General features: G+C 40.1%; 1 protein-coding gene across 2 annotated transcripts in view; it reads left to right on the forward strand.

The window, feature by feature from the left end:
• Window positions 1-12,039, forward strand: part of AP2B1 (adaptor related protein complex 2 subunit beta 1) — a 129,130-nt gene that overhangs the window by 64,714 nt on the left and 52,377 nt on the right. For both annotated transcript variants that reach the window (XM_032319599.1, XM_032319600.1), the window contains exon 14: window positions 4,172-4,364. In XM_032319599.1, the coding sequence (XP_032175490.1) occupies window positions 4,172-4,364 (193 nt within the window). The remainder of the gene's footprint in view (window positions 1-4,171; window positions 4,365-12,039) is intronic.

Raw genomic sequence — 12,039 nt, forward strand, 5'->3', positions numbered from 1 at the left:
ATTTATTTATTTGACAGAGATCACAAGTAGGCAGAGAGGCAGGCAAAGGGGGGGGGGTGCCTGGGTGGCTCAGTGGGTTAAAGCCTCTGCCTTTGGCTCAGATCATGATCCCAGGGTCCTGGGGTCGAGCCCCACATCGGACTCTCTGCTCAGCAGGGAGCCTGCTTCCTCCTCTCTCTCTGCCTACTTGTGATCTCTGTCAAATAAATAAATAAATATTTTTAAAAAGGAGGGGCGAGCAGGCTCCCTGCTGAGCAGAGAGCCCTATGAGGGGCTCGATCCCAGGACCCTGAGATCATGACCTGAGCTGAATCCCAGGACCCTGAGATCATGACCTGAGCTGAAGGCAGAGGCTTTAACCCACTGAGCCACCCAGGCACCCCATGTACTTGTATTGTCTTTTTAAGGGAAACACAAATGCATAAAAATCCCTTTTGAAATAAACTGGGATGATTGGTTGCTGCAAATGGCATATCCATAATAGTACTGACATTACCTACCTCTGTTCTGCAGCATTCAGTTAAGAAGTGCTATGCCAGGGCACCTGGGGGCTCAGTCTTTAAGTGTCTGCCTTGGGCTCAAGTCATGACCCCAGGGTCCTGGATCAGCCCCGAATCTGGCTCCCTGCTCTGTGGGAAGACTGCTTCTGCTTCTCCTTCTCCCAGTCCCCCTGCTTATGTTCCCTCTCTTGCTGTGTCTCTGTCAGATAAATAAATAAAATCTTTAAAAAAAAGTGCTGTGCCGCTAACATGAATACAGTTACACTGTAAAACTTTATTCTGCCTCTTCTAGAGATCTAAAAATGCTTACTTAACAATCTTCTAAAATCACTTGGGAAAGGAAAAGGTGGTTTTTAGTTGGCTATCGCTTACTAAAACTTGTCAGCTGCTCTGGGGCAGGGGATAAGATGGTAAATAGTTGTCTACTTTAGCAAAACCTCACCTTTTTAAAAATTTTGCTTTGATGACAGTTATGCAGTTATTTCCCAGAAGTTTACCATGGGATTTTCTTAATTGTCATTCTCTCTTCTCTTTTAAAATTAGTGTCTAAGATTGGTTTAACTTTGTTCTTAAATGTTTGGAAGAATTCACAGTGAAACCATCTGAACGTAGAATTTTCTTTGTAGGATTTTCCCCTCTCCCTTCCCTCCTCCACTTTTTAAATTGATTATCATTTATAATAATCTTTTTTTTTTTTTTTTTTTTTTTTTTAAAGATTTTATTTATTTATTTGACAGAGAGAGATCACAAGTAGATGAAGAGGCAGGCAGAGAGAGAGAGAGGGAAGCAGGCTCTCCGCTGAGCCCGATGCGGGACTCGATCCCAGGACTCTGAGATCATGACCTGAGCCGAAGGCAGCGGCTTAACCCACTGAGCCACCCAGGCGCCCCATTTATAATAATCTTAATAGTGCACTAACCTTTAATGTATAGCTCAGTAGGTTTTTCCATATATATACAATCATAACTGCATTGATCAGATATTTACAGCACCCAGAAGATTCTTTATGCCCCTTTGCTGTTAATACCCACTCTCCAAAGATAACCATTGTTTTGACCTCTTTTATTTATTTGTTTAAAGATTTTATTTATTTATTTGACAGAGAGAGAGAGAGATCACAAGTAGGCAGAGAAGCAGGCAGAGGGAGAGGGGGAAGCAGGCTCTCCACTGAGCAGAGAGCCTGGTACAGGGCTTGATCCCAGGACCCTGAGACCATGACTTGAGCTGAAGGCAGAGGCTTAACCCACTGAGCATCCAGGCGCCCCGCATTGTTTTGACTTCTGTCACTATAGTTTTGCTTATTCTTGAACACAATAGAAATCAATTCTATTTCTTTTTATTGGTGTATAGTATTCCATTGCCTGAATATACCTCAATTTACTTCTATCTTCTGTTGATGTACCTTTGCATTGCTTTCATTTTGGGGCTCTTACGGATAAAACTGCTATGAATATTCTTGTGTATGTCTTAGACTTACATATTTACTTCTCTTGTGTGTACAACTAGGATTGGAATTGCTGGGTCACAGAATAGATGTATATGTAGCTATAGGAGACGCTGCCAGTTTTCCCAAGAGATCGTACCAGTGTGCACGTCCAGCAGTCTATGAGTTCTAGGTGATCCACATGCTGGTGGGCACTTGGGGTTGTCAGTCATGTCCATTTTTGCCATCCTGGCAGATACGTGATGGAGTCTTGCTCTAGTTTTCATTTGCATTTTCCTGTTGAGTAGAGACGGCTTAAGTCCCTCTTCAGGTGTATAGACTGCTAGTAGATTCTGTTTTGTGACATGCCAGATCTTCTCCTTATTTTTTAATGGGTTCTCTTTTTCATTGTAGGAATTCTTTATATAATAATTAAACGATTTATATTAATATTTTATGTGATTTTTGGTACATGTCTTGTCAGATACATGCGTTGTGAGCATCTTTTTGTAGTCTGTGAAATATACTTTATTTCATTCTCTCTAGATGGTGTTATTTAAAGAAATTATGCTCTCAGTTTCAGTGAAGTCCAGATAATCATTTTTTCCCTTTAATACCTAGTGTTTTCTGTAGAAGCTTTTGTCTTCTCCAAGGCCATCAAGGTACTCTCCTAGGTTTTTCCCTTCACACTTAGTTGGCTTTGTCTCTTTTTTATTTTGTGAGGTACAAGAGTCAAGGCTCATTTTTTTTCCTCACACAGCTGCCCAGTTGACCCTGCAACATCTGTTATCTCTTGGAACTCACCACTTTTTATTTTTCTGTGTGGTGGCAGTAGCAGTTTAGCTTACTCTTTGCCGATCTCCATACTCATTCTTCCAACTTCAGTCCATTTGACACACAGCTGCTAGAGTAATGTTTTTGTAATGTTATTTTTAGTTCTTGGTTCAACAAATCAAAGTGATTCTGGATTGCCTATCATAAAAATTAACTTCCCAGGCTAGTTTTCAGTTTTCTCTCTCGCATCTTCTCTTTTCAAAGATTTTACTTATTTGATAGAGACACAGTGAGAAAGGGAACACAGGCAGGGGCAGTGGGAGAGGGAGAAGCAGGCTTCCCGCTGAGCAGGGATCCCAATGCAGGGCTCGATCCTAGGACCCTGGGATCATGACCTGAGCTGAAGGCAGATGCTTAACGACTGACCCACCCAGGCGCCCATCATCTTCTCTTTCCTAAAATCTTAATCCCGGTTTCTGTTCCTGCCGATATAAATTTTTCACCACTCCTAATGTCACATTGTTCATTTCTTTGCCTTGGCACAAACCATCCGTTCCTTTAGGGAAAGTCTCTCCCTGTTATTTCCTCATAGCTGTGCTTTTCTTCAAAATCTAGTCATAAAACCAGTCTCAGAAGCTTTTAGAATCAGCTCTACCTGACTTGTTCTGTTTCTCAGCTATATCCTGTCAGTTTGCAGGCACTCCTATAGTACTCATTTCTGCTGTTGTATTACACGGTGAATGTGCTTTGCAGTCATTTTGTAAATGCTGCTTTTTGTTGTTGTTTAAGTTATTTGAGAACAAACGAAATACATTTCCTTTTTTAAAAATATGGCCCTAAGGTTCTCATTAGGGTGCTCCATCATAGTTTAGGTGCTCAGTTAAAACTGACTGCTGAGGCTATATAGCATACATTTATTTTCATTTTAGTACCCATATTTTGATAAAGATAAGAATTGCAGTCATCTCTTCCTATTCATGAGCAGATGATTATGAAATAGTTTTTTTGAGGGGCCTGGCAGGCTCAGTCAGTAGAGCATACAACTCTTCATTTCAGTGTTGTGAGTTTGAGCCCCACATTGGGTATAGAGATTATTTAAAAATAAAATCTTTTAAAAAATAATACTGCTAAAAAGATAAGTAAGTTTTATTTTTTGTTTTTGTTTTCTTTCCTGTGTTTTTTTTTTTTAAGATTTTATTTATTTATTAGACAGAGATCACAAGTAGGCAGAGAGGCAGGCAGAGAGAGAGAGGAAGGGAAGCAGGCTCCCCACTGAGCAAAGAGCCCAACACCGGGCTGGATCCCAGGACCCTGAGATCATGATCTGAACTGAAGGCAGAGGCTTTAACCCACTGAGCCACCCAGGCGCCCCCTCCTCCTGTGTCTTACAGATCTGTTATTCACTTACGCCTTGTTATTATGTCCTGGATAAAACTGACTTTTCCTTTCCCCTTCCTTGTGTATGTCACTGCAGCACTGATGCAGGTGACAGCCCTGTTGGCACCACCACTGCCACGAACCTGGAACAGCCTCAGGTCATCCCCTCTCAAGGTGACCTTCTAGGAGACCTTTTAAACCTTGACCTCGGTCCCCCAGTCAATGTGCCACAGGTGTCCTCCATGCAGATGGGAGCAGTGGATCTCTTGGGAGGAGGACTAGATAGTCTGGTAAGTATCTTTCTTCCTTCTTTCTTTCGTGATTTTAAATTTTTTATAGCTAAAGAGCTTTAGATTATTCAGCTTTTTAGAACTAGACCTTTCCTTGATGAGCAGAACAATGTCCTGTGATAAAGGACAGGATTTTTTGTCTTCCTGGAATTACTTGATATTGTCAATTAATTAATTGTTATGGGGCATGTTTGCAACTATGCGGGATTGTTTTGTTGTCCTGCCTCTAAATAGAACTTTCGATATTTAGCCAACCTATTGTTCAGCAATCTTAATATTTAGTGTTCTTTCCAGAGCTGCTTATTCCTCTTGCTTCTTAACTCTGGATAGCCCCTATAATTCCTTCTTCCCTGAACAGCATTTAAATGACCTCATAGAGATCATCCTATCTTGAGGCTTTCAAATCTTTGCCTTTTTTATATTTTATTGATTTATGCCCCAATTCTGAAAGGTTTTGAGGCAGTCCTATGAACCATTTGTGTAAAAAATGAACCTTTATTACAGTTGGGGAGTACTGCTTGATTGGTTCTATTTGTCCCCCTTCTTCCTCCTACCCATACTTCCAATTTAATTAGCTTCCAGGATTCTAATAATAAAAGGCTCCAAAGTCCAGAGTATCTGTGAATATGTGCCACCAATAGGAACTAAAATTAGTTTTCGTTGCTGTACAAGATAAATGAGAAATATTAAAGATGACCTTATAATAACTTATGTATAAGTTTTATTTATTTGTGTGTATGTATACACACACACACATATCTGTATATGTGTATATATTATATGTCACATCATATGGCTCTCTACAAACCAATTGTGGTGGAATTAGAGGAGCTCTTTTAGCTAGACACTTGTACATGTTTGTCTGCAAAGACGCCAACAAACTTACTTCCCAACATCAGAAATTGGAAGACATGCCATAGATAGGAAAATATATGTTCTCAGAGATTACATAAATGAAACAGCCTCATTTTCTGCTACACACACCAGCCTTTTCTCTTTTGTGTTAGGAGGAGCATTATGTCTGGGATTTATGCCAGCCAATACAGGTACATTTAATTCTTGGCTGACAGAGGTTTTAAGAAAATAGGGTTATAGTCGTATCTCTGTGAATTGTGCATTTTACTAATGGAAAGTCACTGCTTTTGGAGTCTGTACACTAACCAAGCCATAGACACCAGCTCATAGGGATGCAGGTAGAGCTTATTATCTTTATTGGGAATGGAAGCATCTGCTTTTTATATTCATATCTTTAATGAGTGGATTTGACCAATTATGTAAGAATAGTTTCCTCATATGATCTTCTGCTTGGCTACACAGCCTCCCTGTCGACTCAGAAGGATCTGTGGAATCTCTCAGGAGACTAAAAAGTGAATACTGAAATTTTAATGAATTCTCCCAGACATTCCATGTAACCTTTGAAATTGCTCTTCCTGTTCTGTTGACACATCACCCACAAGTTAAATGTTACATCCTCCTCAACTCCAGTTTATGCCTTAACAACCCTATTTATTAATTTACCTGGTGGCTGACAACATGAACCTAAAAATGACAAAGAAATTAAGCTTGAAGGAGGGAGGGAAGAAAGAGGCCCTGTATTTTAATGTTATCTGGATTTTACGCTCTTATTTCTTGACCCACTTTAGCATGGAAAGAAAGGGACGTGATATTTCCGTGTGGCTTTGTATTAGCAATTGCTGGCCCTTAATGCCCGTGAGTTTTCTTCCTTATATTTTGTTTAACTATCTACTCATCTGTTAAAATTCCCACAAGTGCTACTTCAAATAGGGAAAAAAAATGTTAAATTTTTAGGTTGTGGTAGCCAGAATCACACATGGGCCTTTTTATTTCTTTTTGTAAAGGATGTTCTTTTGGGGGTGGGGAGTACATTGTTTTCCCATTTGGATTTGTAAATATCACACAGCCTTTTTGCTATGGAGGCCCAGTAATGTTCTGATGTAACTCTGTATTTTACCTCTTCCTGACTTCAGGATTCAAAATGGTATACTTGGTGTTACAGCCCTAGAAAAGTCATACAGTTTTCAGCTTATTCTGTGGTACAAATATATCTCAGATATCAAAATGAGTAAAGGTGCTTTTTGCTTTGGATCTGTACGGAGTTAAATATATATTCACTCAGAGAACTAAGATCCTTTTAAGAGAACATCACAAGGAAAGCCTAAATCTGGCTGCACGGAAGGTGAGTTTCCAAGGCAGCTGTAGACTGTGCCGTTTTAAAATGCTTTTATTGTTGTTTTGTAAATTATCTAAAGAAGGAAGTAGTCCTCAGAGTTTTTACTTAATCTGTATAGATAGTGCTGTTTCTTGAGTGAATCTTTTCCTTACGGCAGTGCTTCTCAAACTATAATGTAAGTCTGTATAAATCCTATGTATCTCCTGGAGAACTTGTGTAAGGCAGACTCTGATTTAGTTGGTGTGAAATGAGACCGAGTAGTGCATTTCTAACAAGCTCCTGGCTCCGTGGGCCATATTTTGCATAAAACCATACAATTTCTGGGACCACTGTGAACCACTTCAGTGTGGTGCTTGACCCGTAGCTGTTGGTAAACCCAGATGCCTTTTTCTCCTGACTTAGCAGTAAGCACACTCCTGGTAAGAGGGGTTCTCTTCTGCCCCAAATTGAGGGAGGGCAAGAAACTCAAAATTATTTTTGGATAGTAATGAAAGAAGGAAAGGGCCTTCTTTTACTGGCTAGGAAGAATAGTGTTGCTGGGAGTGGTAGCTTTTCACCCAGACCCCGATGTAAAATTTGGCCTGGGTTAGAGTTACGTGCTCATCTGGCATGGAGCACTCAGGTTACTGCAGTGTTCACTTCAGAAGGGTGGGCCGCAAGGTCTCTGTGTGGTCACTGCTGCTTTTATCATTGCTGTCTAAGGGAACCTACCCACAGGGGCCAGTGGCGTGCTGCTAATGAAGTATGGCAGCTACAGACCTTTTATTTAAGCTTTTGGGGTTCTCAGCTCCAGCTGCATAGTTAGTCTCACATTAGTACCATAGTTTTTTTTAAAAAGCTATCAGGGCGCCTGGGTGGCTCAGTCAGTTAAGTGTCTGAATCTTGGTTTTGGCACAGGTCAAGATCTCAGGGTCATGAGGTGGACCCCTGCGTCTAGGCTCCACACTCACTGGGAAGTCAGCTTGAGGTTTTCTCCCTTTCCCTCTCCCCTTACCCCTATCCCGACTCTTGTACTCTCTCTCTCTCTCTCTCTCTCACACACACACACACACACACACATACACACACACACAGTCTCTCTCCCTAATAAATAAATCTTAAAAACACACACACACACACAGAAAAACAAGCTGTCAGTGTTTGGGCCCAGTCCTAGAGCAGTTAAACAGAATTTCTGGGAGACAGGACCTAGACATTGATATTTTGGAAAGATAGCCAGGTTATTTTAATTTTGCATCCAAGGTTCAGAACATTGAGCCAAATGAAGTTCCAAATGGAGTTTGGTAGAGATGTTAAAAATTCATCTCTAAGCCAAGGCAATGATTTCTACTGAAGAATTATACTCAGGTGAGCCTCTTCAGTACCTTCTACAAAAACAGGCCTCTCTGACTACCTCGGCTCCTTCCCCGTCTCCCCAGGACATTTTTATTATATTTTGCAGTGAGGTAGTCCAGCCAACCAGAAATTGACCAAAAGTTGAATTTGACCAATTTAGATGTAGTTGCTCAGTCCCAGGGTTCTTTTCACCTTTGCTCACTTTGTATAATTGGAGACTGAAAATTATTTTTTTCTATTTTAGATTGTTACCTGTTCTTCTGTCTTCTGTTTTTTTGTTTGTTTGTTTGTTTTTTTAAGAGAGAGTGTGTGCACAGGGTGGAGAACAGGGGCAGAGGGAGAGAGAGAATCCTAAGCAGGCTCCGTGCTCAGTGCAGAGCCCAGCATGGGGCTCAATCTCACAGTCCTTTGATTTTGATTTTGACCTGAGCCAAAATCAAGAGTTGAACGCTTAACCAACAAACCACCCAGTTGCCCCTCTGTACTTTTGTCTTAAAACTTGAAAATTCACTAGGGAGTTATTCTTCTTGTCTTTGCATGTTCTGGTGATCCTTACATTAGATCTTATTTACCTTCTTTCACTGTTGCAGAATGTTAAGATTTAGTGAATTGAGGCTTTTTCTAGAATTGTCATTAAGGAAGTAGTTATCTGTTAATTTATTTACTTTATCATTATTACTGTTTGCCACAACATACCTGAAGACACCGTCCTTCTTCCATCAATAATAGTGACCCATAAGAGCTGTGATTTTTAAACAAAGAAAAGTGAGTGGAGGGAGATACTGGTGTGATGTAAAGAAAATACACACACTCCATGCTTCCTAGTTGATTCTTACTTATCTTAGAGGCAGGCACCTTTGAAAATCATTGATTTAGGAAGAGATTCAGATTTTTAAAATGGAATGCTTTTTCATCACAAGACTCAAATCAAAATGGATTTTCTCCATATTCTTTTCAAAAGTCTCCTTACGGAAATATCCCTGTTTGTAGTTTCTACCTGCCTTAGTGTATTCTCTTTTGCTTGAACTCTGTGGATATTTTCCTCCTTCTGTTACTCTAAACTTAACTGTCACTTTGATGTAGGTTGAATGTAGTAAAATTTACATGGTTGATGGGTTCTACATGTGAAGCAGGACAGTGTACTGTCTAAATGTAGGCTTACAAAAGTTGCTTCAGTCTTTTTGTTTCTTAGTTTGAGAAATGTTGTGTAGGTCTTTTGTTGCCTCTGATATGGAATCTGAGAAAGTGCTCATTCTGGGTAGTGTGACTTTACTGATGGTGCAGATCCTGGTTTGGTGTAGTGTGGGAGGTGACCTGAGGCCCATGTGTATGTCTCCTGCATACATGTTGTAAAAATAGACCATTTCCTACTAAGTCTGACATCTGTGAGATTTCACTAAAGTAATAATTGAATCTTGATTTTTTTTTTTTTTTGGTAACCTTTATTTTCAGGCTGTCAGCAGAGGCCTTGGCTAAATTATAGCCTTTTGTTCATCCAAGGTGCTGTGCATTCTTCTATTTAGATAAATGGTGCTATTGTACATCCAGACCGGAAAGGAAGCATTATCCAGAGTGCCCTTTCTCTTTGCTGACAGAGGTTTTCCAGCCAGAAAAATGTCCTTTCAGTGTGCCCAGCTGGAATAGTGTGGGCTAGAGGAGAAACTGCCTTGCCCTAAATGCAGTGTATGTTTTTCAAATCCTCCCACTCTATTTGTTTTTTCCCCCAATATAATTAACGTACAGTGTTAATGTCAGGTGTACAATATAGTGATCCAGCAATTCTCTGCATTTCTCAGTGTTTGTCATGATAAGTGCACCCTCCCACCCTGTTTCTTGCAGATTTTTATTTTTACTTTTCAGAAGTTTTAAGTCAGGTACTATTTTAGTAATAATCTTAGTTTTTTTTAGCCCATAGGACTAAACTACTACATACTCATTTTGCATCTTCCTGTTTCTTCCTCTGAAAAAGATTTGTAATGATTAAAGAGCTTAAGTTTTAGAGTTGGTGGTGTTGGAAGAAGTGTTTGTGAATTACAGCCCAGTTTTGCCTGGTAAATTCGTTAATGTGGCTTCTGTACCACTGTCGTTTTATCAGACAGTTTGGGGGAATAATTACCCAATACTGAGTTTCTGTTGCTGTTCTAGTTTCCTGTGCTTAGAACTTTTATAATTTCTAATCCCCAAAATAATTCTACAGGGAAATTATATTGGGCCCCATTTCAAAACAGGAAACTGAAGGTGGCATAGCAAGGCAGTCTCAGAATCAATATTTGAACCCAGGACTCTCCTGAGATTCCTCCAGTTTGTTATTGTCATCTTCTAGAATAGAGTCCAGTCTCACTTCACATTGGTCCTGCTCAGACGGGGTACAAAGTGTCTGGAGTGCACAGCAAAGTGCAGGAGGCATTTGTAGCTGCAGAATAAATTCGGCTCGTCCATCTTGCAATATCATTCTTACGTGATGGTAAGCAAAGTCAACACCGACGAAACCCTGCTGTGTTAAGGCTTAGACTATAAAAGTGCATGAATGCTTAAGCCAGAACACAAAGCTTGTTTGCCCTCTGCCTCTTCTCACTGTACCTCCCGGGTGCTCTGGGTATATGAGTTTGGGCTGACTTGCCACTAGGAGGCCTAGGAACATTTGAGAAAGGCTAGAAGTGTATTCATTCGTGAAAAGAAGGACTGGATAAGTTCATACATCTATCTTGCAACAAAAGGAACAAGATTGTTCATCTTACCCTCTTGTAAGTAGAGCCATGAAATCATATCAGATCTTCTCATCTGTTTGTCGAGCTGTGATACAAAACACACCAGTGCTTTCAGAGCCGGTAAATGATGCACAGGGCATTCTGCTGTGGAAGACTTGCTATCAGAACTGTTCAGACAGTAATACATTTCTTCTCTAAAAAGGACTTGGGCTGGGGGTTGGGTCCCTTTTTTCCCTAACTGGTTCTGTTCCTGTGTGTTAGAAATGTCAGGGCCAATACAATGCGCTAGGCCAGTTGATGAAACGGTTTCATCAGACTTCTGTCCATTTTGTGATAATTTTCTCCAATAAAATGATTCATTTCCGGGACGCCTGGGTGGCTCAGTTGGTTAAGCAGCTGCCTTCGGCTCAGGTCATGATCCCAGGGTCCTGGGATCGAGTCCCATATCGGGCTCCTTACTCGGCAGGGAGCCTGCTTCTCCCTCTGCCTCTGCCTGCCTCTCTGTCTGCCTGTGCTCGCTCGCTCTCTCTCCCTCTGTCTCTCACAAATAAATAAAAATCTTAAAAAAAAAAAAATGATTCATTTCCAAATTACCTCCCTGAGAAGTAATATTGCCAGTATCCCTGCTTGTATGGCTAATAGAACATCCATTCACTGAATCAATATTTGAGTGCTAATTCTATATCTATATACTGGGAATATAGTTGTGACTAGCCCTTGCAAGCTTGTGTTCTAGTAGAGGAAAGAGAGATAACAACTAAAGAGTCAGGTAGTAAGTATTGCAAAAGAAAATTAAACAGGATGCATAGCTTCTCCTGTGGACTTTTACCATATTCATCATGGGATTCTTTCAGACCAAAGAGACCAGTAGTGACAGTCTTCCCCTGTCCCATCTCAGGAAGTATTCTTTTACATCCCCCTACTTTTCTGTTGATATAAGCCTTTTTTTCTATTAAGCCAGGGAGGCTTTGGATGATTTTATATGATCTCAACTCATACTGTTTCATATCAAGTCCATTCTTAGCCATTAGTTTTAATAGCTTTTGCATGGTTACAGATTCTTTTCACCAATTTAATTAGTTATATTTTATGATGCTTTTCTGAATAGCTTTTTGAAGATCAAATTAATGTTTGTAGCCAGACAGCTGAAAATTACATTTTTACCTAAATGATGGTATGTGCCTTCTAAAATATAAAATCCTAATAGAAAAAACACAGAATGATGTTTTTGACCCCAGTAGGATTTTGATCTCAATTTCATCGTTTATCATGGCAATTGCTGTAAACTATTTTTACACCATTCTATTTTGACTTCTGAATAAGAGAACTGTCAGTAAGCTATATGACCGGAAACATTCCTTTAGGCTCCCTTTAATTAAATACATTCTGAAAAGCATCACATGAAAAAAGTAGTAACACTAGATAGAAGCAGAGAAATTTC

The sequence above is a fragment of the Mustela erminea genome, chromosome 18, assembly GCF_009829155.1.
Source record: "Mustela erminea isolate mMusErm1 chromosome 18, mMusErm1.Pri, whole genome shotgun sequence".
In the NCBI taxonomy this organism is placed as follows: Eukaryota; Metazoa; Chordata; class Mammalia; order Carnivora; family Mustelidae; genus Mustela; species Mustela erminea.